The sequence below is a fragment of the Montipora foliosa genome, chromosome 12 (assembly GCF_036669935.1).
Source record: "Montipora foliosa isolate CH-2021 chromosome 12, ASM3666993v2, whole genome shotgun sequence".
Classification (NCBI taxonomy): Eukaryota; Metazoa; Cnidaria; class Anthozoa; order Scleractinia; family Acroporidae; genus Montipora; species Montipora foliosa.
The window spans coordinates 41,633,527-41,658,988 of NC_090880.1; the positions used below are offsets into that span (position 1 = coordinate 41,633,527).

The 25,462-nt window shown below is 40.3% G+C and overlaps 2 protein-coding genes across 4 annotated transcripts in view; one reads left to right on the forward strand and one right to left on the reverse strand.

Annotated features, from left to right (window-relative positions):
• The window catches only part of LOC137980309 (uncharacterized), a 16,840-nt gene extending 9,230 nt beyond the window's left edge, over window positions 1-7,610 (reverse strand). The window contains exons 1-2 of one of the 3 annotated variants that reach the window (XM_068827713.1): window positions 6,999-7,610; window positions 6,690-6,929 (exon numbers count right to left, since the gene is read on the reverse strand). In XM_068827713.1, the coding sequence (XP_068683814.1) occupies window positions 6,690-6,929; window positions 6,999-7,305 (547 nt within the window). In that variant the 5' untranslated portion in view covers window positions 7,306-7,610. Of the gene's footprint in view, window positions 1-1,706; window positions 2,551-6,689 lie in introns of those variants that run through there. The other 2 variants (XM_068827711.1, XM_068827712.1) reach the window with 2 other exon arrangements.
• A 10,265-nt stretch (window positions 7,611-17,875) lies between these two features.
• On the forward strand, window positions 17,876-21,780 carry LOC137979693 (uncharacterized). The gene is made up of 2 exons (XM_068827009.1): window positions 17,876-17,887; window positions 20,875-21,780. The coding sequence occupies exon 2, from the start codon at window positions 20,877-20,879 to the stop codon at window positions 21,702-21,704; it is 828 nt and encodes a 275-aa protein (XP_068683110.1). The 5' UTR covers window positions 17,876-17,887; window positions 20,875-20,876; the 3' UTR covers window positions 21,705-21,780.
• Window positions 21,781-25,462: the final 3,682 nt, after the last annotated feature.

Genomic DNA, 25,462 nt, shown 5'->3' on the forward strand with positions numbered 1-25,462 from the left:
ATAAGTTTTTAGATTTTTTGTATTGTTGATGTGTATAAGTTTTTAAGTTTTTAGAGATGTTTTATTGTTTTAAGAGATTTCCATTGTTTGGGTACGTCAGTAAACGCCCAATCACTGTGTTCTTTGCACCCGGGCATTCGTGCGTGATAAAATATAATAATAATAATAATAATAATAATAACAATAAGGCGATTAACATAAAATAACCAGCAAAATTGGCATGACCTGTCTAGAAATGCACGCAACAACAAAAATGGCACTGAAACACTGCTTGTGTCACAGAACACCCTCCATCAAAACTTTCCTTTTTGGTCTTTGCATTTTTACCGACTTCTCCGATGAAAAAGAAAAACCAGTCATGTCCACAGCACTTGTTGGATTTTAAGTAGCCTCGGTTGTCGGTTGGGATGACGTCAAAAATGATGGAAGTTTCTGCTGGGTCTGGACTCAGGTTCACGTCTAAAGCACTCTAGACAGGGGAAATCTCACGAGTATTCCCGTTTTAGGAATACAGGAGTGTTTAATTATCATGTCACAGGAGTGTTTAATTATCATGTCACAGGTGCGTTTAGAGGGGATCACGGATTCTTCTCAGAAGTGTGTTGGATGGAGAGAAAACGTTGGGCTTGCCGTCGGCCCTAAGGATTACGCAACCTATATAAAGAGAGTATTAACCTACCAGCAGTGGAAGGGATATAAACACACTTTCCGTATCCTAAACGTTCTTTATTCCTTCGGATACTGATTATAAGATTGTTTGAAGCCAAGAGACGGCGTTAGATGAATGAAAAGGTCCACAGAACCCAGGAGGCAGATCGGAGGAGACACTGCTTCCGCTTTGGTTGTGTAAATGATACCTCACGAGTGGGTTATCATGGGGCGGCCAGCTGAAATTTGCGTTTTGTGAAAATTCAAATCTCAGCTTGTTGTTTTGCCTGTTAGCTACATGTACTGACAAACTTCATAAAACAGTGAGGGATGATGCGGGAATTAGAGAACTTTTATGCTTTTGTGACAAACAAAACCTTTTCGTTTCGTGTGGTCCGCTTTGACATTTCACGCAAATTAGTAACATGCTAAATCTCCACACGACACGTAATCAACATTTCGTTTTTATCAAGCAAGCAGATTATCTCGGACATTCAGTTCAGAATCACGTTGCCTTATTTTCCATCATCGTTTGTTTCCTGCAACTAGTTCCCTATGGATGTAAAAGAATTTCCAAGTGCGCGGGAAATAATACGGAACGTGCTATCTTGCATAACCTACTGAGGCTTAATCTCAGTATTCATTGAGGTAAAATTCCTCCCCGGTTGAGTGATTCATCATTTATCAAGCAACCTCTTTTCCTGTCCTGTCCTGTCCTGTCCTGTCCATATCAATGAAAAAACCTCGGTTGAAATTGATAATTGATTTGTGAAATTTTCCAGGTCTAATTCACATAGATATCTTGAAACTCTTATATCTCGAAACTTGAGAAGATACTTTTCAATTTAAACATGACAAGATCAACCCTTCTCATTTCAGCCTGCGTACAGACGAACCTGGAACAGTACCTTAATCAAATAGTCCGTCAACATTAATCATAGAAGTGGTCACATTGTAAGCATATGTAAGAACGAAAATCATAACTACGATCCGAAATTAACCCGCACTGACTGCACTAATTTTTGCAAACATATTATTTAACCAAATTTTCAGCATACCGTTCACAGCATTTGGAGAAATCGTGATCATCCCATTAAGTATCATCATCACCAAAGTCAGACCCGCAACGGCTGTGAAAAAAGTCAGGACTTGAAGAAGAGCAATTTCTCGAATACCAACGATACCACAGCAATAATGTCTTCCCACGTTCTGGTGTTTTGAGACATTAAAACGGGAAGAGGTGCTATTTCTTTCTTCTTTGCTGCTTTTCTTTTCCTGTTGCTTTTCCTCTCGTGAATCTGTTAAATTGGCGTAAAAACCAGTGTTGTTCAATTGGTCGGGAGAACAGTTCGGTTTCTTAGTCTTGCCTCTCTTTCTTGATGGAGTTACGACATTACCACCTTGATCACCTACCAACGCATACTCATCGAGGTAAAAGAGTTGTGAGTGGTATCCTGCGTTTGGTATAGCTTTCCCTTCCTTACCCCAGCCAGCAGAGTCGAAAAAAATTTCTCGTCTTGGAGTTGCAGCGGTGTGACCGAAGCTTGCGTCATCTGGTGGAACAAAGTCTCTAGAGGTGCCTTTGCGTACTTTAGCCGTGTGCGTCAAATTTCCCGCGGAAACTACATCGCCACTAAATGCAAGATTGGAGTAGACATTTGACAAGGAATCCATCTCAAAATGATGTACAGGTTAACTCTGGTCTTTCCCAGTAGCTTTCTGCAATTGCCAATAGAATGTCTGCTTTAGCCACTTGTCTCTTTCTGGGGGGCCCAGCGGTTTAGTGACGTTGGGAAAGATGCTGATATTATAATGTGCTCATGAAATTCAATACCAGTGGTTCATGCATACCGTCGTATCTTTTGAGGCCCGCTTCATATGATCTCGGTTACCGGGGTAAGATTGGCTTCTGTTCCTGTAATAACTTTCAGTGCGGTTACCGAGATGAAAAGTGGCGACTCGATCATCCAGGCGTCAATCTAAACGAACAGGCCTGCCGAGAATTTTTCGCTTTCATTGGGTCACGAAGAAACCACAAAATCCTTTTATCGTTTCGTTTAAAAATAAATTCAGCCAAAAATAGACTATAGAATAAAAGGGAGGAAGCAATAATACTTATGACATAGCTAGTAAATTCATGTAATTAAATTTAATAGTGCACGAGGGTGCTTCATTTTCCTATAGTGCGCGAAGATGACGTCGCAAACAAATGCGTTACAAAAAAAAAAATTCCTTGTGAGTGACTTTAGCATAGCAGATTATATAATATTTCCGACAAGCTTGTCTGTTGCATGAAGTGTAATCCCCTCTTCTGCTCTCTATTGCCTTGTTTATTTTGTTTTGGAAGAGCATTTCGCCACTTTTCACGGATCTCTGTAAGGCAACGAAAAACTGACAGGTGATTTCATAGTTGTAACGGAACTTTATTTTCTGATTAAATACAAAATTGAAAGAAAAGCAATTGGGGAGAAGTTCGGAGTGAGAAGATTGGAGAGCACTCACGTAGCTATTGTTACTCGAGGTGCACACATCTTCTGTACTCTCCAAACTTGCCGGCGTGAGTTTCAAATCTCGAAGAACGCACGCTGACGCATGAACCAATTCTCATATCGTGTTCTTTTCATCCCGAAAACCGAGCTGAAGTGTTTATTTGGAAAATTCAATTCTACCTTGGAAATCGAGATCTCTGCTTGCTTCGGAAACCGAAATTTCCGTAAGCGTGCTATCCCGCCCTCTAATGTGAAAACGTTGGTGGTGGTTAGATGAGGCTCACGGATACAGAAGAAGCCCCGGTTCCTCTGAAGGTGTCTTGTCCAATTTTTGCATATCTTGCAACGAATTAAAAGCTACTTTGCATCGTTAATCTCTTCATGTCAATGTCAAAGCCAAGCAAAGAATTGCTTTGTTTTTGGAAATTATGTTTTCCACTTTGGTTAAAATTTCCGTTCACTAATTGTGAGCCGATTTTTAAACTGGAACGACGAACGCTTATTGCTCTGCAATTTATCTTTCTTCTGCGTGTCCCCAAAACGGATTTGCAAAAACGCAAAACAGTTGCTGCCAATTACAACACTTGTGATTGCGCTATGAAATGTCGCAGAAAAACAAGTGTAAAACTTGTGATCTGCAAAGAATATGTCAATCATGCAACAAATTGCTTTTGTAAAGTAGTGGGGATTTGTAAATTCCATGCACTTGGCTTAAAATGGGAAACCAATTTGCCAAAATGGTAACTCGATTACTACCACAAGTAATGAGGTAGACATGAATGGAAGCCTTTTTAAAGAATTTGCCGCTGGTATGGTGTTATTATATTGTCCGTTCTTTTAAAAGTAGCCTGATTTTACTTCGAAATGTAGATCATAATCATGTACGTGGCCGGACATGATGACATAAGGAATAAGTGGTGGATTCCACGGCAGTAGTGGAACATACCGTAATGTTTGCCTAACTTGTCTTAGCTTATAAAACTGCTTCCCTGCTATTAAAAGTTAGTTTCTCTAGCAATGAAGACGAGCATAATTATCGGTGGTTATTTTGGTTGGGTTAGAACAATCAATCAAGTGTGGAACATGATTTATAAAGGGCGACTTTTTATGATTTGACAGCAGGTGTTGACCTCATGAAAAGGGTCACGTTTCGTTATATCCATGCCTCACTTAGGCCATTTTTTTTTCTGCGAAATCAACCAGTTGTTAAACTGCTTTTCGGCAAGCTATGCAGAATCCAGAGAATTGACTTATCCCTCATGACATACTGGGTAGTATGTCCGCGTGTAGCTTTCAGGCTGGCATATGGTGAAGGTAATACTCCTTCAAGAAACATGTGGCAATGGGAGCGAGCAAAAAGGCTATTTAAAGGCCAAGAGATTAACTACAAAATGCATAGCATGTCGGTACACGTTTGCAAAAAAAGGTCCATAAAATGTTACTCCTCACTGTGGTTTCCACACATAAACGGTTTCAAAGTCCAGATATTCCAAATATTTTGCATCCTGTTATCTTAAAACTACAATAGTAGTAGCTATCGCTAAGTGCTAACGAGACAGTCAATATAATACATAGATTGCAGAGTTGCATCAGATTTCCATCTTTGGAACCCAATAGTAGTTGTAGTTTTTTATTTCAAAGTACTGCAACTCAACTTATCTAAGTTAACAATAACACAATAACAATAGAAATGCAAGTAAAACCCTTGGACGTTTTGTATTTAGAACAACAATGAAAAATGTCAACGTGTTTCAACGGCCGTAATTTAACAGGAATATACAATAATTAAGTTAGATAAAATGAATGGCATGTACAAAATCGCCAGAGCGTTTTCAGTGTGAAACTTGTCATGGGAAATCAAACTCTCTTGCAACCTCGCTCTCAGGGTCTCTCTTCTCTGCCTCCCTCGTCGTCGAGAAAAGAGACCATGGTTGCGGCTGGTCACGTGGCATTCCTCGAGAAATATTTTCCCACTGGGGTAGGGCTTTTGTCATATTTTCATCCCGCAACTTGTATTCGTTTGACAAGGCATTTGACCCTGTTTAAGAAACAATTTCACTATCCCGTTTAAGACAGATTACTTTTACTTCATTTAAATGGGCTTCGTTCTTCAAAAGCCCAATAAACATACATCTAAGTTTATCCTGTTTAAGCTATTAGGTCATGAAGCGATACCCTGCTTTAGACAGAAATTGATGAAATAGATACCCCGTTCATAACAAAACACCCTGAAAGCCATACCCTATCGGGCCGCACGTCCCCGTTAAGGTCTCATTAGGGAGTAGCCCCCCCCCCCCTCCCGGGGGGGGGGGGGAATCTGACGAGTATTCCCGTTTTAGGAATACAGGAGTGTTTAATTATCATGTCACAGGAGTGTTTAATTATCATGTCACAGGTGCGTTTAGAGGGGATCACGGATTCTTCTCAGAAGTGTGTTGGATGGAGAGCTTTCATGAAAAGGTCGGGCTTGCCGTCGGCCCTAAGGATTACGCAACCAATATAAAGAGAGTATTAACCTTCCAGCAGTGGAAGGGATATAAACACACGTTCCTTATCCTAAACGTTCTTTATTCCTTCGGATACTGATTATAAGATTGTTTGAAGCCAAGAGACGGCGTTAGATGAATGAAAAGGTCCACAGAACACAGGAAGCAGATCGGAGGAGACACTGCTTCCGCTTTGGTTGTGTAAATGATACCTCACGAGTGGGTTATCATGGGGCGGCCAGCTGAAATTTGCGTTTTGTGAAAATTCAAATCTTAGCTCGTTGTTTTGCCTGTTAGCTACACATACTGAGAAACTTCATAAAACAGTGAGGGATGATGTGGGAATTAGAGAACTTTTATGCTTTTGTGACAAACAAAACCTTCTCGTTTCGTGTGGTCCGCTTTGACATTTCACGCAAATTAGTGCCTTGCTAAATCTCCACACGACACGTAATCAACTTTTCGTTCTTATCAAGCAGATTATTTCGGACAATTCAGTTCAGAATCACGTTGCCTTATTTTCCATCACAGTTTGTTTCCTGCAACTAATTCCCTACAGATGTAAAAGAAATTTCTAAGTGCGCGGGAAATAATACGGAACGTGCTATCTTGCATCACCTACTGAGGCGTAATCTCAGTATTCGTTGAGGTAAAAGTCCTCCCCGGAATTCATCAATTATCTAGAAATCTCGTTTCCTGTCCTGTCATGTCCTGTCCTGTCCTGTCCTGTCCTGTCCACATCAATGAAAAAAACTCGGTTGAAATTGATAATTGATTTGTGAAATTTTCCAGGTCTAATTCACATAGATATCTTGAAACTCTATATCTCGAAACTTGAGAAGATACTTTTCAATTTAAACATAACAAGAACAACCCTTCTCATTTCAGCCTGCGCACAGACGAACCTGGAACAGTACCTTAATCAAATAGTCCGTCAACATTAATCATTGAAGTGGTCACATCGTAAGCATATGTAAGAACGAAAATCATAACTACGATCCGCATTAACCCGCACTGACTGCACTAATTTTTGCAAACATATTATTTAACCAAATTTTCAGCATACCGTTCACAGCATTTGGAGAAATCGTGATCATCCCATTAAGTATCATCATCACCAAAGTCAAACCTGTAACGGCTGTGAAAAAAGTCAGGACTTGAAGAAGAGCAATTTCTCGAATACCAACGATACCACAGCAATAATGTCTTCCCACGTTCTGGTGTTTTGAGACATTAAAACGGGAAGAGGTACTATTTCTTTCTTCTTTGCTGCTTTTCTTTTCCCGGTGCTTTTCCTCTCGTGAATCTGTTAAATTGGCGTAAAAACCAGTGTTGTTCAATTGATCGGCAGAACAGTTCGGTTTCTTAGTCTTACCTCTCTTTCTCGATGGAGTTACGGCATTACCACATTGATCACCTACCAACGCATACTCATCGAGGTAAAAGAGTTGTGAGTGGTATCCTGCGTTTGGTATAGCTTTCCCTTCCTTACCCCAGCCAGCAGAGTCGAAAAAAATTTCTCGTCTTGGAGTTGCAGCGGTGTGACCGAAGCTTGCGTCATCTGGTGGAACAAAGTCTCTGGAGGTGCCTTTGCGTACTTTAGCCGTGTGTGTCAAATTTCCCGCGGAAACTACATCGCTACTAAATGCAAGATTGGAGTAGACATTTGCCAACGATTCCATCTCAAAATGATGTACAGGGTAACTCTGGTCTTTCTCAGTAGCTTTCTGCAATTGCCACTAGAATCTCTGCTTTAGCCACTTGTCGCTTTCTGGGGGGCCCGGCAGTTTAGTGACGTTGGGAAAGATGCTGATATTATAATGTGCTCATGAAATTCAATACCAGTTGTTCATGCATACCGTCGTATCTTTTGAGGCCCGCTTCATATGATCTCGGTTACCGGGGTAAGATTGGCTTCTGTCCCATTAATAACTTTCAGTGCGGTTACCGAAATGAAAAGTGGCGACTCGATCATCCAGGCGTCAATATAAACGAACAGGCCTGCCGAGAATTTTTCGCTTTCATTGGGTCCCGAAGAGTCACGAAGAAACCACGAAATCCTTTTATCGTTTCGTTATAAATTCAAAATAAATTCAGCCAAAAATAGACTATAGAATAAAAGGGAGGAAGCAATAATATTTATGACATAGCTAGTAAATTCGTGTAATTAAATTCAATAGTGCACAAGGGTGCTTCATTTTCCCATAGTGCACAAAAATGACGTCGCAAACAAATGCGTTGCAAAAAAAAAATTCCCTTTTGAGGGACTTTAGCATAGCAGATTATATAATATTTCCGACAAGCTTGTCTGTTGCATGAAGTGTAATCCCCTCTTCTGCTCTCTATTGCCTTGTTTATTTTGTTTTGGAAGAGCATTTCGCCACTTTTCATGGATCTCTTTAAGGGAACGAAAAACTGACAGATGATTTCATAGTAGTAACGGAACTTTATTTTCTGATTAAATACAAAATTGAAAGAAAAACAATTTGGGAGAAGTTCGGAGTGAGAAGATTGGGGAGCACTCACGTAGCTATTGTTACTCGAAGTGCACACATCTTCCGTACTCTCCAAACTTGCCGGCGTGTGCTTCAAATCTCGATGAAAGCACGCTGACGCATGAACCAATTCATATCGTGTTCTTTTCATCCTGAAAACAGAGCTGAAGTGTTTATATGGAAAATTTCTACCTCGTTAATCGAGATCTCTGCTTGCTTCGGAAACCGAAATTTCCGCAAGCGTGCTATCCCGCCCTCTAATGTGAAAACGTTGTTGGTGGTTAAATGAGGCTCAAGGATACAGAACAAGCTCCGGGATCATCTGAAGGTGTCTTGTACAATTTTTCAGTGCATATCTTGCAACGAATTAAAAGCTACTTTGCATTGTTCATCTCTTCATCTCAATTTCAAAGCCAAGAGAACAATTGCCTTGTTTTTGGAAATTCTGTTTTCCACTTTGGTAAAAATTTCCTTCCACTAATTGCGAGCCGATTTTTAAACTTGAACGACGAACGCTTATTGCTCTGCAGTTTATCTTTCTTCTCCGTGTCCCCAAATCGGAACTGCAAAACCGCAAAACAGTTGCTTTCAATTACAACACTTGTGATTGCGCTATGAAATGTCGACGAAAAACAAGTGTAAACCTTGTGATCTGCAAAGAATATGTCAATCATGCAATAAATTGCTTTCGTAAACTGAGTGGGGATTTGTAAGCTTAAAATGGGTAACCAGTTGCCGAAATAGTAACTCGATTTCTACCTCAAGTGATGAGGTAGACATCTATGGAAGCCTTTTTAAAGAATTTGCCGCTCGTATGGTGTTATTATATTGTCCGTTCTTTTAAAAGTAGCCTGATTTTACTTCGAAATGTAGATCATATTCATGTACGTGGCCGGACTTGATGACATAATGAATAAGTGGTGGATTCCACGGAAATAAAGAAACATACCGTGTTGTTTGCCTAAATTGTCCTAGCTTATAAAACTGCTTCCCTGCTATTAAAAGTTAGTTTCTCTAGCAATGAAGACGAGCATAATTATCGGTGGTTATTTTGGTTGGGTTAGAACAATCAATCGAGTGTGGAACATGATTATAAAGAGCGAGTTTTTATGATTTGAGAGCAGGTGTTGACCTCATGAAAAGGGTCACGTTTCGTTATATCCATGCCTCACTTAGTCCATTTTTTTTTTTCTGCGAAATCAACCAGTTGTTAAACTGCTTTTCGGCAAGCTATGCAGAATCCAGAGAATTGACTTATCCCTCATGACATACTGGGTAGTATGTCCGCGTGTAGCTTTCAGGCTGGCATATGGTGAAGGTAATACTCCTTCAAGAAACATGTGGCAATGGGAACGAGCAAAAAGGCTATTTAAAGGCCAAGAGATTAACTACAAAATGCATAGCATGTCGGTACACGTTTGCAAAAAAAGGTCCATAAAATGTTACTCCCCACTGTGGTTTCCACACATAAACGGTTCCAAAGTCCAAATATTCCAGATATTTTGCATCCTGTTATCTTAAAACTACAATAGTAGTAGCTATCGCTAAGTGCCAACGAGACAGTCAATATAATTCATAGATTGTAGACTTGCATCAGATTTACATGTTTGGAACCCAATAGTAGTTGTAGTTTTTTTTTTTTTATTTGAAAGTACTGCAACTCTAACCCTTGCACACTTTGTATTTAGAACAACAATGAAAATGTCAACGTGTTTCAACGGCCGTAATCTAACAGGAATATACAATAATTAAGTTAGATAAAATGAATGCCATGTACAAAATCGCCAAAGCGTATTCAGTGTGAAACTTGTCATGGGAAATCAAACTCTCTTGCAACCTCGCTCCCAGGGTCTCTCCTCTCTGCCGCCCTTGTGTTGAGAAAAGAGACCGGCATGCAGAAAGATCAAATATTGCCAGAGATATTGCTTTCGCCGGAAGTAGAAGTTCATTTTGATTGACAGCTTATGGAGACTATTGGAACGCTTTCCGCGGGAAACATCCAGTGCTAGACCTAATCGGCTAACTCAATGTTGTACCCAATTCAAATCTCCCAGGAATAAGATTCTTTGTGTATTGTATTTGCATGATAATGTAGCATTCATATTCAAATGATATGGAAATACCTGGAACAAAACATTGAGTTAGCCGATTAGGTCTATTGTCTTTGCTAGCAAAAGTTTGAGATATTTGTGTATAAAAGCATCATATTTTACTTTTTTTGTGGCATTAAATCGTATTTTGAGAATGTATTATGCAAGAAGACCCACAAGCCACGTGAATATCTGAGGTCAGGCGCTAGCAATAGGAAGCTAGCAAGATGCGAAGAATGGTAGACCCACCCCTCCCATGGTGGGTTAGCGGAATTAAGACAAAGGATCAAATTATCAGAACAGGCCTTCAGGCTCCTCTGACGAAGCATATCGGCGAATAAATTATCGTAGCATCTGAAGAAAAATCAAGGGAACTCGAGATGTGCTAAATCGGGCTCTATCAGTACATGCCAGTGAACGAGAATATACACACTTGTAGCGATAAAGTAACGAGACCAAGGGCATTTCCTGTAGTCTTCTTACTATGTAAACGATTCGATTCACATAATCAGCCCGCATTCTTATATCGCCGTCACCATTTGTTTGCGATGGTTTTTGCACACATCCCAACATTGTGCTTTTGTCAAGCTTTTGCATTGGTCCGCTTCCACTTTTTCTCTGCTGCTGCTGTGTTTGATAAAATCGATGCGCTCATCCTTTTCCTGTTTAGCATGAAGGCTGATCTGCTCCGAAAACGTGCGTCAAAAATCCGAAGAATATTAGTCACAATGAAGCTGGAGGAACGCTAGAACTTGTGAGAGATCGACAGCTGTGACCGGAAAAAGGGTGGCGTCCTCTGACTAGCCAATCATGGGTGATACTAAGGTGTTAGGGCGGAGTGTGTTAGTCTGATACAAAAGGCTTTCCTTGAGACGATGTTTACCTAAACATTAATTTTTGCCTTGAAGATTACAACTCAAAGACGCTTTGCTTAATTGCAATCAAATTTTGACTATAGCTAGATAAACCGTACCTATTTCCGACAAACCCGCTTTGGGGAATTTTACAATCCCAAATATTTTTTGCCATTAGAGCATTTTCCTCCCTGTTGCTCATAGATTTTAGTTAGCGCTTTCGATAGTGCACTGTGATGCGATCGAATCAAGGAAAGCCGCGACAAGATTTTTGAGTTCCTGGGTGACACACTTAATGAAAGAAGTTAATTGCCGAAATATGAAATTCCCACGGAGTTGGAATTTGACCTTCGCGTTTCAGCCTTAAGCCTTTCACTCCTGTAAGGGCCAATGAGACTTATAGATTTTACTCTGTCTAACGCCAGACGATTTTACTCGTCAATGGGGAACCCCACATGAGTGAAAGGGTTAAAGAAAAAGACAAATGGTAGCCACATTTAATACAAAGGTTGGGATATCGGAAAGCACTACATCCGTTTCACTGAAGATACCCTGAAGGTAGCCTTAAGAATGTATCTTGTTTCGGTGTAAATTAATTGTGGAAATTTACGAAAATAATTTGAAATTTTGAAATATTTTATCAGTTAGTTAATAAATTCAAAAGGAATTACAAACTAAATTTTTGGGGGATCATTCGGTGCCATTTTTTAACACGTCGTGCGTCTTTTCGGCATCGTCAACGGGAATAGCAAAATAGTGCGCTCTGTTGATGAAATACACCACTTTCTTCGTGATTTTTTCGTAGGTTTTGTCGATTATAATGGTGAGTGATTTGTGCCTGTCAATACTTCATCACTTTGTATTTAATTTCTAATATTTATTCATCAAGACTCACGAAAGACTACTCGTATTTTTGACAATTCAAAATGTTGTTGTTTCACAATGTGATCACTGACCGGAAGAGGTCATGAATAAAGTTATTTATACAGTTGTGGATAAGAGTTTTTTTTTTTCCAAATATGGACTTCAATCATGCAGATCGACGGTGAAACGATATTTTTGGCTGAGAAGTACCCAAAAGTACCCACATTTTCTCATACTTTCGGAGTGGAAGATTTTATCAAAATACTGAACTGAACTGAACAGCGTCCTGTGCGTCCTGTGCTTCTCCGTCGTCTTAATCTTGTAATATACAAGTCTGTTTAGCTATCTGTCTCCACTTGACCCTGTCGAAAGCCATTTCCTTTATGTCCCTCACTGTTAATCCCGTCTTATTAACCCGGTTTTCTACAGCTTGGATCACTGTCTTCATTAGTGTTTTCCTAGGTGCTTCTCTGGATCGTTTCCACGTTTGGGCTCCCATTCAAGAAAATATCTTGGCAGCCGTCCTGCAGGCATTCTGACAACATGGCTAATTGCAGATCAGATCCCGCATAGGCTTTATTCTTGCTCTGCGAAGCACCTCTTCATTTTTAACGCGATGAAATTATCGGATTTTGATTACGGCGGAGACAATCTTCTGAATGTTGGTGTAACGTTTCAAGTCGCATCATTCGTCTGTGGTGTTCCAGATTTCGCCGCCATATGTCAATATAGTTGCGACAGCTGCGACATAGATACCCACTTTGTTCTGTACACTGATGCTGCGTTTCTTCCATACGTTGTTTAATGAACTGCTGTAAGATCCCGATCCAGCGTACCGTCGCTGTTTATTTTGACACCAAGATTTGTGAAGAAGGTAACTTGCTCAACTTCCTTGCTATCCACGGTGATGTTCACGTATTTAGCCCGCTTATCCGCTCAAACTACAATAAGCCAGAGTGCCCAGCCGGGTGACCGGGTAATTTGTCTCACTCGCGCGACACAAAATGTTAGACGCGTCAGGCGACCGGGCGCCGTTAGAGCACAGCCTTGTATTTCCTTATCCGAGGTTTTGGATATATTGAGCAGTTTGGGTTGGCAAACACCTGAAATATTTGCCAGCACACGACATATCCCGTAGTATTGGCGAAGAAAAGTCACAAGCTCTTCTCGCATTTTACGCTTTCACAGGCTGTTATCAAACGTCGTCTTTTGCCCACTATGGCAAAAAGACAGCATGGAAAATATGGGGCGCATTCGGTGATATGACAGCCGCTTTCCAAGCTCTTAGCAATGCTCCAACGGTGGATGTTTTGGCTCCTGATGCTTATTGTTGAGTGTTACGTGTCATACATGATCGTACCAGCACTTGCATGAAAGTAAATGATGCGCGGAGGAACCTGTTACGTCGCAAAATGTAATAATCACCACAAAATGTAATACTAACGCAAAATGTGATAAAAAAGTCAACGCAAAATGTAATAACTTTTCTAGCGCATATTGTAATAACGCAAAATGTTATAACTCTCAAACGACATGTACGATATCTCGAAACCAGTATTATGACTCGGCCAACGTTATCCTAACGTAGGTGAATTCTATTATTTGGTTCAACTTGGTGTACAGGCGGAATCAGGCGGAATGAGGTGGTACATTGGGTTGTAACCCCTTCATACTTTCACAATCTTCAACTCCAGAGATCACGTGTCTCGAATAAGCGCCGCGTTGTTATTGAAGGATGTGGTGATCGGAATATATGGATGGGTATAGTCATTTCTCGCCTTGTGGATACCTCGCAATTTCGGACACCCCGCTAATATGGACAGCTGCTGAATCCCCGGCAAAAATTATAGACTTTTGATTGATCGATCGCTTTTACAGACTTAACCGACATATGTTCCGGTCCTGACAGTGCAATTCTACTGTTCTAACTCTTGTCATAACGGAAAACGAGCGGCATTTAGACCGCAGCCGGCTAGGATTTATTTCTTCCGTTTTTATGATCTAATTTCTCTTTTAGTTGCTTTTTAATTTTTCAACTTTTAAGACCAACCTTCTGTTCTTAATGCCATCAATAGGTTCGTCCAGCTCGTCCAAATATTTTCTACGCTAGAGTTGGTTATAAGGTCAATCTGAAAATACAGATCTGTTATCATTAAAAAGGAAATGTTATCAATGGAATGTCTTCTCGCACCCCGCTGTTACGGTCTTTAGCTATTAAAGGACAATTACTCCGAATTGTACATTTTGTTTTGACCTTATACAGTGTAAGATTTTTCGAATGTAATACTGGTCGCAATATAGTAGCTGGTTTCACTTTAATTTCTGTTAGGTGTATAAAGCTACAGAAGCCGTAATCTGCAGATGAAACGTTTATCAGGGCGATAAACACCCGCCTTGAAAACGATTGGAACCTGTCAGATGGTTCCCGTCATTCGTACAGCGACCATTGGCAACTTTCGATACCTAGGGCAGACTGTAAAAGAAGGACTTCGACTACATCTACCAGTGGATGGAATATCACGATTAACAATTTAACAAAAGTGGAGAATTTCGGAGGCCATCTCATCCTCGCGCAAACTATAGTTCGCTTTAGCTGGTTCATGATACACCGGCTTTCAGTGCTTTAGCCCGAGCTGGAGAGGTTTGATCCAGATAGGTTTTCTCCTGAAGCCAAGGATTCAAGCAATGCCTCGCGATCTGGTTATTTCCTGTTTTCCATGGGTCCAAGATGGGGGCAGGGGGCAAACGGTTCAACATCGCTGTTCAACAAAATCGAACGGATGTTGAGGAAACTGTTAAAGCCGTTTTTCCGGGCCTTTAGAGCCTGTTTGCATGGAGATATGATAACCCGCCTGTCCATATAAAGTCTAATTTTCTCAGCCTCGCGTTTACATGAATAATGGTCGCGTTTTGCCATGTAAACGCTAAACCCTTGTAGGTGGGGTAACCCTCCAACCCGGAATCGGCTCGTTTCACAATATACTGCCTGTGGCGGAGGCGTTGCAGTATTGAGGCCAAAGCAATGAAAAGTTGAAGCAAGAGAAGCAAGTCAAACTAGAAGAGCATTAAACGCCAAAATGCGTCCTTCACTCGCCATTTTGCCTGTTTACGTTCTTAGCGACCACGCAGTAGCCTCGAGAAAGGTCACCCCGGAACCCTGGGATAGTAAGATTGCATGCAAACGCGAGCTATTTTTCGACTCCACCTATCCGGTTTACCCGCCCATTTCCATGTAATCAGAGACTAAAACTTGTGAGTCTTTGACGTCATTTTCTCCCTGATCCAGCACTCTCAAAATTTTGAAGTCAGTAATGGCGGACCATTAAATAGGAAAATTCCAGTTAAAATCAACAGGTGTCTTTTTGAAGACAAGGCTCAAAACTTGAGTCACTTTGTGTTAAGTAATCCAAAGAAAAAAAGCAATTGATATTTTTGGTCAAAGCCTTGAATTCTACGGTGGAATTGTAACCGTGGGAGCATTTTATCCAGGAATATTTTTCTCAATTTGGTGGGCTCCTGAGAATACAGTGTTCAGCCTTGGTAATTTACTATAACCGTTGACAACCGAGGAACTGATCATGATATTGGCTCAATTCGCTTCGAATCTGGAAAAAAATCACACAGGAAGGAAGCGACCCTCAATAGCAATAAGGTTAGGCGTTTTCATTGAGAAATTTTTTTTTTCGTTAAATTGTCTTTTCAGATCTTTTATCGGGATTCCCATAGATATCCTTATATTTTTGTTGGCTTTCCCTCACAATGAACTTGGAGGCCGCTGCTTCCCCCTCGAACGCCTGCCACGCAGGCTAGTGCTCACCTTTCCCGTGTTTCTTCTTGATTTCCAATACGGCAAGATCTGGAAGGCGAGGTACGTATTTTTACCTTAACATTTTATTCCAATAAATAAGGTGAACTTATTATTTGTCTTTTACATTTCTTTCCTGGACTCCTTTCATCCATGGCTTCAGTAACAACTTCGCTCCCACGCCACCAAGGGACAAGGAGGAGTCTCAATGTCAATCATTCTCGTAACTTGAGACGTTCAAAACAGGAGTGACGCTAGTGGTACGAACTTCGTCGTCACAACAATATCCGTAAAAATCAATTTTGCAGTTTAAAGTGTGTAATATAACATTCAACTTTTTTAGCTGAAATAAAACAATTGGATATCATCGACCTTTATTGTTCTCATTCCGTTTGCGATTCCGGTTTCGGTCTCGGATCCTGTTCCGTTTCTGGATTCCGGATCCAGTTCCGGATTCCCGATTCTGATTCCGATTCCGGATTCCTGCATTTACAGACGCCCTTTTCAGGCGTGTCTGAATCGTCCATTTCAACTGAAGACAGCGACAATATGCTCGGCGGGGTTGAGGATATTTGAATCCAAACGTCGAGAAGCAAATGTTCGTTGGCATGTTGCTAATCAAGTCCAATGAGTTCAAAAAGTCTTGCAACTGCGAGAAAACTCATCCGGATCGTCGATTGTTGAGTATATTCTGGAGAAGAAAAACGGATATCACTCAAAAGGACGAACAGACAATTTCCATAATTTCCATTCGACGAGCAACCATCTTTCGATCGAAGATCCTCTGGAAGAGTTTAGGCGACAAGTGACGATCATTTATATCGCGTCGGCGTCGAAGTGGAGAACATACCAGTCGCAATGCGGACACAGGTCATCACTTTACGCTAGTAAATGGCGAGAGACCTTCTTCGGCGCCATCTTCCTCGAAACTCAAGACAACTTGTAATCAAATGAATGGCCTATTCAATGACTATAGAATCCACAAGGAAAGCGGAAAGTGGGCCGACCAGAACAGACCTGGCGCAGAAGTGTTGACGCTGAGGTGAAGGCAGCCGGTAAGACGTGGACCCAGCTCAAGAGGATTTCCCAGAACCGCGTTCGTTGGAGGGATGTTGTTGCGGCCCTTTGTTCCCATGGGAATTAAGAGGCATGATGATTCAATGACTACAGTAACGGGCCATAACATTATCCATACTACTTTTAGCAGCGTTGAAAACTTATCTCATTAGACCGTGACACATTTGATCCCACCTACAAGGGAAAGCACTGTGTGAACAATACTTCCAGTGCAAACCTTTTGTGTCTTCTCATGCACCCTGCACAAGAAAAACCGCCTTTTAATGCTCCTTCAAACAGAACCTGCCGGTCCCCCAGTCGGGAAAAATTAGTATTATTCGGGAAAAACTGATGTACCGTTTGGGCGAAGACATAGTTGTTTTATTATTAATTCCTGGAGTCATTTGGGCGTAGATAATCATTCTTCATACTTATTTTTTACAAATGTTGATCTCGATTTACAGAAAATGTTTGCATTAGTTTGAACGCCCCTATATAGACCGTATTCATAAAGGACGGCCAATTTATAATTCTTTTGTAGAAGTGCAAATTAGCCTACCAAGCCTCGATACCATACAGTGAATTGAAAAGAATTCTTGCTCTAAAATGAGGCTTGGTAGGCTAATTTTGCACGTGGACAAAAGAATTATAAATGTGACCGCCATTTATGAATAAGGTCTACGGGGAATTAACTTGAAGTCATGCACGAAATGAAAGAATCATCTTCTTGCATCTGTGACCAACAAGTTCCATTCGGGCAAATGATGTTGTGCTCCCCCAATAAAACTTTTCCCGTATGGCGATGTAGTCTAAGATTAGGACACCCAGGAAAGCTTTTCCTGATAATTATATTCATATCATGTGAATGCAGGTATCACAAGTGGCCCCGTGGCCCCCATTTAGCTGTTTTTGACAAATAAGTGGTGATTAATTGAATTTGCTCTCAAGCAATGATCCGAGCGTAAATGGCAACATTTTTCGCGTGAACCCGACAGGTGATAAAGGTGCATATATTACTTCTTTGTTGGGAAAGAGGCAGATATAAACACCAATCAGTTTGTCTGTTCCGTTGTCGGAAGGAAGGAAAATCAACGAAGAAGGTAGGTCAGTTATCTTTATAAACTTACTAACGTGTGCCTGTTTTTGGACGAAAACAGCTGATTACCCAACGCCAGTGATCATCCGAATCACCACTATGGCAAACTTGCTTACTTTCTTTTTTATGTCTATTAGATAATTAAAAAACAGAAAATAGTCATTGAAAGTTATTAAAAACAAGTTGAAACGTACTATACAAATTGACTGAGATAAAACAAAAGAATTCCACAACATTTCTTGCTGCAAACATACAATGAGATTCCTTCGTTATTGTTCTCATCAGTTCGAGGACTAGACGGAAAACAGAAAATGTCCATAGCCAAGAATTTCTCGTTACGATTTTTCTTTTTTCTTACTATTCATGGAGATCAATTTATAATAGTTCAGATGCTTTGCTACGGAGAAAGAACATTTGAATACCAGACCCAGCGAGGAAGGCGATCACATCTGACGTTAAAAGATCATGAAGTTAGAAATTCCTGATGAATAACGAATAAATACAAGCTTCAATCACGCCGCACAGAACGAGAAATACGGTAGTAGCAATCACGTTTTCACAAAAAAAGTATATGTGACCCTGTTAAGACAGTTAATCAGACAGGAATATTTATAATATTATTGATTATTGTGATGTAGTTAAAACAAAAAGGATCAACATAAAAGGGAAGAAAAATAAATAAATTTCAGGGTTCAACCAATGCTGAATGTTTTGCTTTCCAAACTTTTCAGAAAATTGTTTCTGCTCAGGGATCATTCATGGAGTACATTTCATCCCTCGTTCTTTTCACTTACAAAAACAAAGAATAGCACATTCGCATTTTCACGAATTTCTAATTCCATGTCCTATACAAACGCTGAAATTTAATTGTCTTTGAATCTGATTAAAAGCACCAGAACAGAGAAAAAGTATATTCTAGCAGGAAACAGCATAAATAACTCTCTACGGCAACAAGTGATATTCAAGATTATGTCTCTCAGATAGTATTTGCGCTTTGCAGGCCGCATTCTAGAGAACGGCCCATCTGACTTCATGGTGTGGTTTAATTTCCCGCTCGATTCATTTACCAAGAGATATAGAGCGACTTTCTTATGACCTTGAAAAAGTGTTTACAATTTGTTTCACGGACCAATGTTTGGCAAGATTAAAACAAAGCTTCTCCTTATTCCCGCCAAGGAAACTCCTAATATGGGCAGTAAACATTTTGATTACCTAATCACATTACTCTATTTCAAATGACGTCAAAGTGAAATGCCGATCGTTTTCCAGAACGTTCCTTGGAGAGATGACGTTGTTTGCATCCGCGTTCGCTAAGCCAATGAAAATTCTCGCTCGTTTGTTTTTGTTCGATAAGCCAATTGAATGTTTTACATTTTTGTTTACGTTGTTTCAAGGTCATACGAAATTCGCTCTAATAAACATTGTACTCACCTCGTGTTTTTAGGTCCGTAATGAATGTTACGGGACTTTGTTTTTCTACTTCAATTTATGGTAAGCACTCGGGCCATTAATTGAAGTGGAAAAGACATGGTGTCGTAACTTCCGGTACGGGCCGAGAAAACGAGGTCAGTAAAAGGCATTTACACGTAGGTTATTCGAGTTAGTTATATTGTACTTGTACAAAACGCTATAAAAATGCCACTGATGTCTGGAACTCCTGCTTGGCTTCCTGGGAGAGTACTCTCTAGAGAGTAAAGGAACTTCCGACGTTAAATAACGTGTACCTTTACCTTACCTTTACCTTGTTCGTGCCAGTTAAAAACCTTTGGCCCATGATTTTAGACGAGTTTTTGATGAATGAATGAAATGATATATGAAAGGAATCAAATATTGAAGTGCGGCTATGAAGTCAAGTGAAGCTATGATCCTCGCAGTTATGAACGCAATATTAGCAATTGCCTAGAGAACCCTGTGGGAGGCACGGTGGCCTCGTGGTTAGTGTGCTCGACTCCGGATCGAGTTGTCCGGGTTCGGGTCCTGGCCGGGGACATTGTGTTGTGTTCTTGGGCAAGACATTTTACTCTCACGGTGCCTCTCTCCACCCAGGTGTATAAATGGGTACCGGTGAAATGCTGGGGGTAATCCTGCGATGGACTAGCATCCCATCCTTTACCTTTTTACCGTAGAGAAGCCTGAAAATTTCAGGACTTCAACGGGGTTTGAACCCTTGACCTCGCGATACCACTGACGTTGGGAGCTGGTCATTTGTGGGTTCTAATGTTCCCGTGATGAATGAATCAACGAATGAAATGATATATGAAAGGAATCATGCATTGAACTGCGGATAAGAAATCAAGTGAACCTATGATCCTCGCAATTCAGTATGAACGATCACAGGTTCACTTGATTTCATATCCGCGGTTCAATATATGATTCCTTTCATATATCATTTCATTCGTTGATTCATTCCTGACGGCAACATTATCGAACACACAAATGACCAGCTCCTAACGTCAGTGACTTCATAGCTCAGTTAGAGCATCGCGCCGGTATCGCGAGATCACGGGTTCAAACCCCGTTGAATTCCTGAATTTTTGAGGCTTCACTACGCAAATTTCTAAAATTGCGTTCATAACTGCGAGGATCATAGCTTCACTTGATTTTTAAAAAATAAACAGTCCGCCCAGTTTTCTACAAGTCTTTTATTCCACCTGGAGAATGCTCTGCTGAAAGTTGGTTTTATCACTCTACAACGATGCTTCTCTCAGGCAAAATGATTCAAAATTTGCATTTAGTATCCAGAGCAGAAAAATTTGTTGAATGTGTTTGTGAATGTGATTCTGTAAATCAGTTGCTACATCGAGCGAAATTAGCTCTCTGTCGGTCCGTATATGGGTCCTGATCTTGTATTGCCCCTCAGTCTATGGGCGTATATATCGATCAGTTTGCTCCCAAAAGCAAAGATCTAACGTCAGACAGGAAGCGAGAACAGTACTATATAACAAGTACAGCATACACGATATCAATATTACATTTTTCTTACTTATGCAGATATGGAAATATGCAAAGTCCGTTTCATCATGGTGGCCATAACATTTCTTATGTTCTCAGCAGTGGTATATGCAGATCCATTCTCTGATGCTTTTAAAAAGGTCAATGCAGCAAAGCCCCACATCAATTATAAAGCCTTTTGCAAAGAAATAGCACCCGGGGGTGAGGAAAAACTTGCTTGCCGCATCAAAGCTGTACCATCCATTGGGTTTTTGGTTTGTAAGAATACGTCGCTTTACGGAACACCATGCCTACAAGTAATTCAAGATGAAGTAAGAAACATTGGCATTATTAAGAAGGCAGGTATCAACACGGTGGGGCTTTCTCCAAAACCGAGCCAAGAAATCATCGAAGGTGTTAAATGCGGCCTCGAGAAGAGTGTTGAATGCAGTGGTTTTCTGGAAGAGTGGGTGCCCTATGGAACTGGACGATTCGAACATATTCGGGACAGCATTGTTCGTCACAATGTTACTGATTTGATTGCTGAGGTGATTAAATACACGGTTCAAAATTTGAAGAACTCTGCTCGTGATCTGGACAAAATCATAGCGTATATGCAAGACGGGAAATACCGCCAGATTTGTGACCTGCAGGGCTTCTTCCTGACGAAAGGGGGTTTCAAAGTGAATGATGTTCCCCAGATCAGAGAGCGAATTGGTTTAAGAGATAGATGCGACACTGACCATCCTACCGAAAGAGAACCTACGACCGAGGAGGTCCTTGATGCCTTGGAGCAGATGAGTAAGGCATTTAAAAAGCATGGTTTCAAGAAAGCTTTTAATAAAAAGCTGGTGTCCATGTTTAAATCCAAAAGGAGACTGTCAACATAAAAAAGAAATCTTCTCGTCTGTAAAATAAACTAATTTGAATCTTTATCAGTAGGGTTGATAAAAACAACGAAATAAAAGAGATACATGTGCTAAATCTTTGGTATTTGTCGCTCATTATGGACATTGCACTGTCAATTAAACATTTTTATTTTTTACCCCAAAAGTTTAAAATTAGGAAATGGTGATAATTACGTGGGATGCCTATGGCAGACCAGGTTGAAATTTGGGCCGTACCTTATGCACGGAAAAAACAAGTATAAATTCCTTCTATATTGCTTGATGCCACTGACAAATACAACTTCAAAAGCTGCTGAGTTTTTAACTCCCCCTGGCATGAAATTAACTGGATCTGTTACAGCGAAATACCTAATTCACCCCCTTTGATTTCCGACTTAAATTAAGTTTTCTCGATTTGCACGCATTCTAGTGTCATTAGGGCCGTGGATAAGTAAGTGAAAACGTTTTTCTTCTAATAGCTCTTCTGATAAATAACGTATACGAAAACTTTCAGAAGTCATGGGACATCGCATTCTTCGTGTAAGTACAATGATTTTGGGGGTCGTAAAACAGTTATAAATAGTCTCTAAAGACGATCATTTATATCGCGTCGGCGTCGAAGATACCAGTCGCAATGCGGACACAAGTCACCACTTTACGCTAGTAAATGGCGAGAGACCTTCTTCGGCACCATCTTCCTGGGAACTCAAGACAACTTGTAATCAAATGAATGGCCTATTCAATGACTATAGAATCCACAAGGGAAGCGGAAAGTGGGCCGACCAAAACAGACCTGGCGCAGAAGTGTTGACGCTGAGGTGAAGGCATCCGGTAAGACGTGGACCCAGCTCAAGAGGATTTCCCAGAACCGCGTTCGTTGGAGGGATGTTGTGGCGGCCCTTTGTTCCCAAGGGAATTCAGAGGCATAATGATTCAATGACTACAGTAACGGGCCATAACATTATCCATACTACTTTTAGCAGCGTTGAAAACTTATCTCATTAGACCGTGACACATTTGATCCCACCTACAAGGGAAAGCACAGTGTGAACAATACTTCCAGTGCAAACCTTTCGTGTCTTCTCATGCACTCTGCGCAAGAAAAACCGCCTTTTAATGCCCCTTCAAACAGAACCTGCCGGCCCCCCAGTCGGGAAAAATTAGTATTATTCGGGAAAAACTGATGTACCGTTTGGGCGAAGACATAGTTGTTTTATTATTTAATGCCTGGAGTCATTTGGGCGTAGATAATCATTCTTCATACTTCTTTGAGTGAGTACCTTGTATCTTTCACTACATGTTTTTGTATCTTTTACAAATGTTGATCTCGATTTACAGAAAATGTTTGCACTATTTTGAACGCCCCTGCTCTTACGGTATAGACCGTATTCATAAATGGCGGCCGATTTATAATTCTTTTGTCGAAGTGCAAATTAGCCTACCAAGCCTCGATACCATACAGTGAATTGAAAAGAATTCTTGCTCTAAAATGAGGCTTGGTAGGCTAATTTGCACGTGGACAAAAGAATTATAAATGTGACCGCCATTTATGAATAAGGTCTATGGGGAATGAACTTGAAGTCATGCACGAAATGAAAGAATCATCTTCTTGCATCTGTGACCAACAAGTTCCATTCGGGCAAATGATGTTCTGCTCCCCCAATAAAAAGTTTCCCGTATGGCGATGTAGATTAGGACACCCAGGAAAGCTTTTCCTGATAATTATATTCATATCATGTGAATGCAGGTATCACCAGTGGCCCCTCGGCCCCATTCAGCTGTTTTTGACAAATAAGTGGTGATTAATTGAATTTGCTCTCAAGCAATGATCCGAGCGTAAATGGCAACATTTGTCGCGTGAACCCGACAGGTGATACAGGTGCATATATTACTTCTTTGTTGCGAAAGAGGGAGATATATACACCAATCAGTTTGTCTGTTCCGTTTTCGGAAGGAAGGAAAATCAGCGAAGAAGGTAGGTCAGTTATCTTTAAAAACTAACTAAACTTGTGCCTGTTTTTGAACGAAAACAGCTGATTACCCAACGCCAGTGATCATCCGAATCACCACTATGGCAAACTTGCTTACTTTCTTTTTTATGTCTATTAGATAATTAAAAAACAGAAAATAATCATTGAAAGTTATTAAAAACAAGTTGAAACGTACTATACAAATTGACTGAGATAAAACAAAAGAATTCCACAACATTTCTTGCTGCAAACATACAATGAGATGCCTTCGTTATTGTTCTGCTCAGTTCGAGGACTAGAAAGAAAACAGAAAAGAATTTCTCGTTACGATTTTTCTTTTTTCTTACTATTTATGGAGATCAATTTATAATAGTTCAGATGCTTTGCTACCGAGAAAGAACATTTGAATACCAGACCCAGTGAGGAAGGCGATCACATCTGACGTTAAAAGATCATGAAATTAGAAATTCCTGATGAATAACGAATAAATACAAGCTTTAATCACCCCGCACAGAACGAGAAATACGGTAGTAGCAATCACGTTTTCACAAAAAAAGTATATGTGACCCTGTTAAGACAGTTAATCAGACAGGAATATTTATAATATTATTGATTATTGTGATGTAGTTAAAACAAAAAGGATCAACATAAAAGGGAAAAAAAAAAAAAAATTTCAGGGTTCAACCAATGCTGAATGTTTTGCTTTCCAAACTTTTCAGAAAATTGTCTCTGCTGAGGGATCATTCATGGAGTACATTTCATCCCTCGTTCTTTTCACTTACCAAAAACAAAGAATAGCAAATTCGCATTTCCACGAATATCCCGAATTCCATGTCCTATACAAACCCTGAAATTTAATTGTCTTTGAATCTGATTAAAAGCACCAGAACAGAGAAAAAGTATATTCTAGCAGGAAACAGCATAAATAACTCTCTACGGCAACAAGTGATATTCAAGATTATGTCTCTGAGATAGTATTTGCGCTTTGCAGGCCGCATTCTGGAGAACGGCCCACTTGACTTTATGGTGTGCTTTCCCGCTCGATTCATTTACCACGAGATATAGAGCGACTTTCTTATGACCTTGAAAAAGTGTTCACAATTTCTTTTACGGACCAATGTTTGGCAAGATTAAAACAAAGCTTCTCCTTATTCCCGCCAAGGAAACTCCTAATATGGGCAGTAGACAGTTTGATTACCTAATCACATTAATCTATTTCAAATGACGTCAAAGTGAAATGCCGATCGTTTTCCAGAACGTTCCTTGGAGAGATGACGTTGTTTGCATCCGCGTTCGCTAAGCCAATGAAAATTCTCGCTCGTTTGTTTTTGTTCGATAAGCCAATTGAATGTTTTACATTTTTGTTTACGTTGTTTCAAGGTCATACGAAATTCGCTCTAATAAACATTGTACTCACCTCGTGTTTTTAGGTCCGTAATGAATGTTACGGGACTTTGTTTTTATACTTCAGTTTATGGTAAGCACTCGGGCCATTAATTGAAGTGGAAAAGAAATGGTGTCGTAACTTCCAGTACGGATCGAGAAAACGAGGTCAGTAAAAGGCATTTACACGTCGGTTATTCGAGTTAGTTATATTGTACTTGTACAAAACGCTATAAAAATGCCACTGATGTCTGGAACTCCTGCTTGTTCGTGCCAGTTGAAAACCTTTGGCCCATGATTTTAGACGAGTTTTTGATGAACGAATGAAATGATATATGAAAGGAATCATATATTGAAGTGCGGCTATGAAGTCAAGTGAAGCTATGATCTTCGCAGTTATGAACGCAA

What these genes read in the sequence shown, in the direction of transcription:
- LOC137979693 (XM_068827009.1), top strand. Translation starts at nt 20,877, where the DNA reads ATGGAAATATGCAAAGTCCGTTTCATCATGGTGGCCATAACATTTCTT.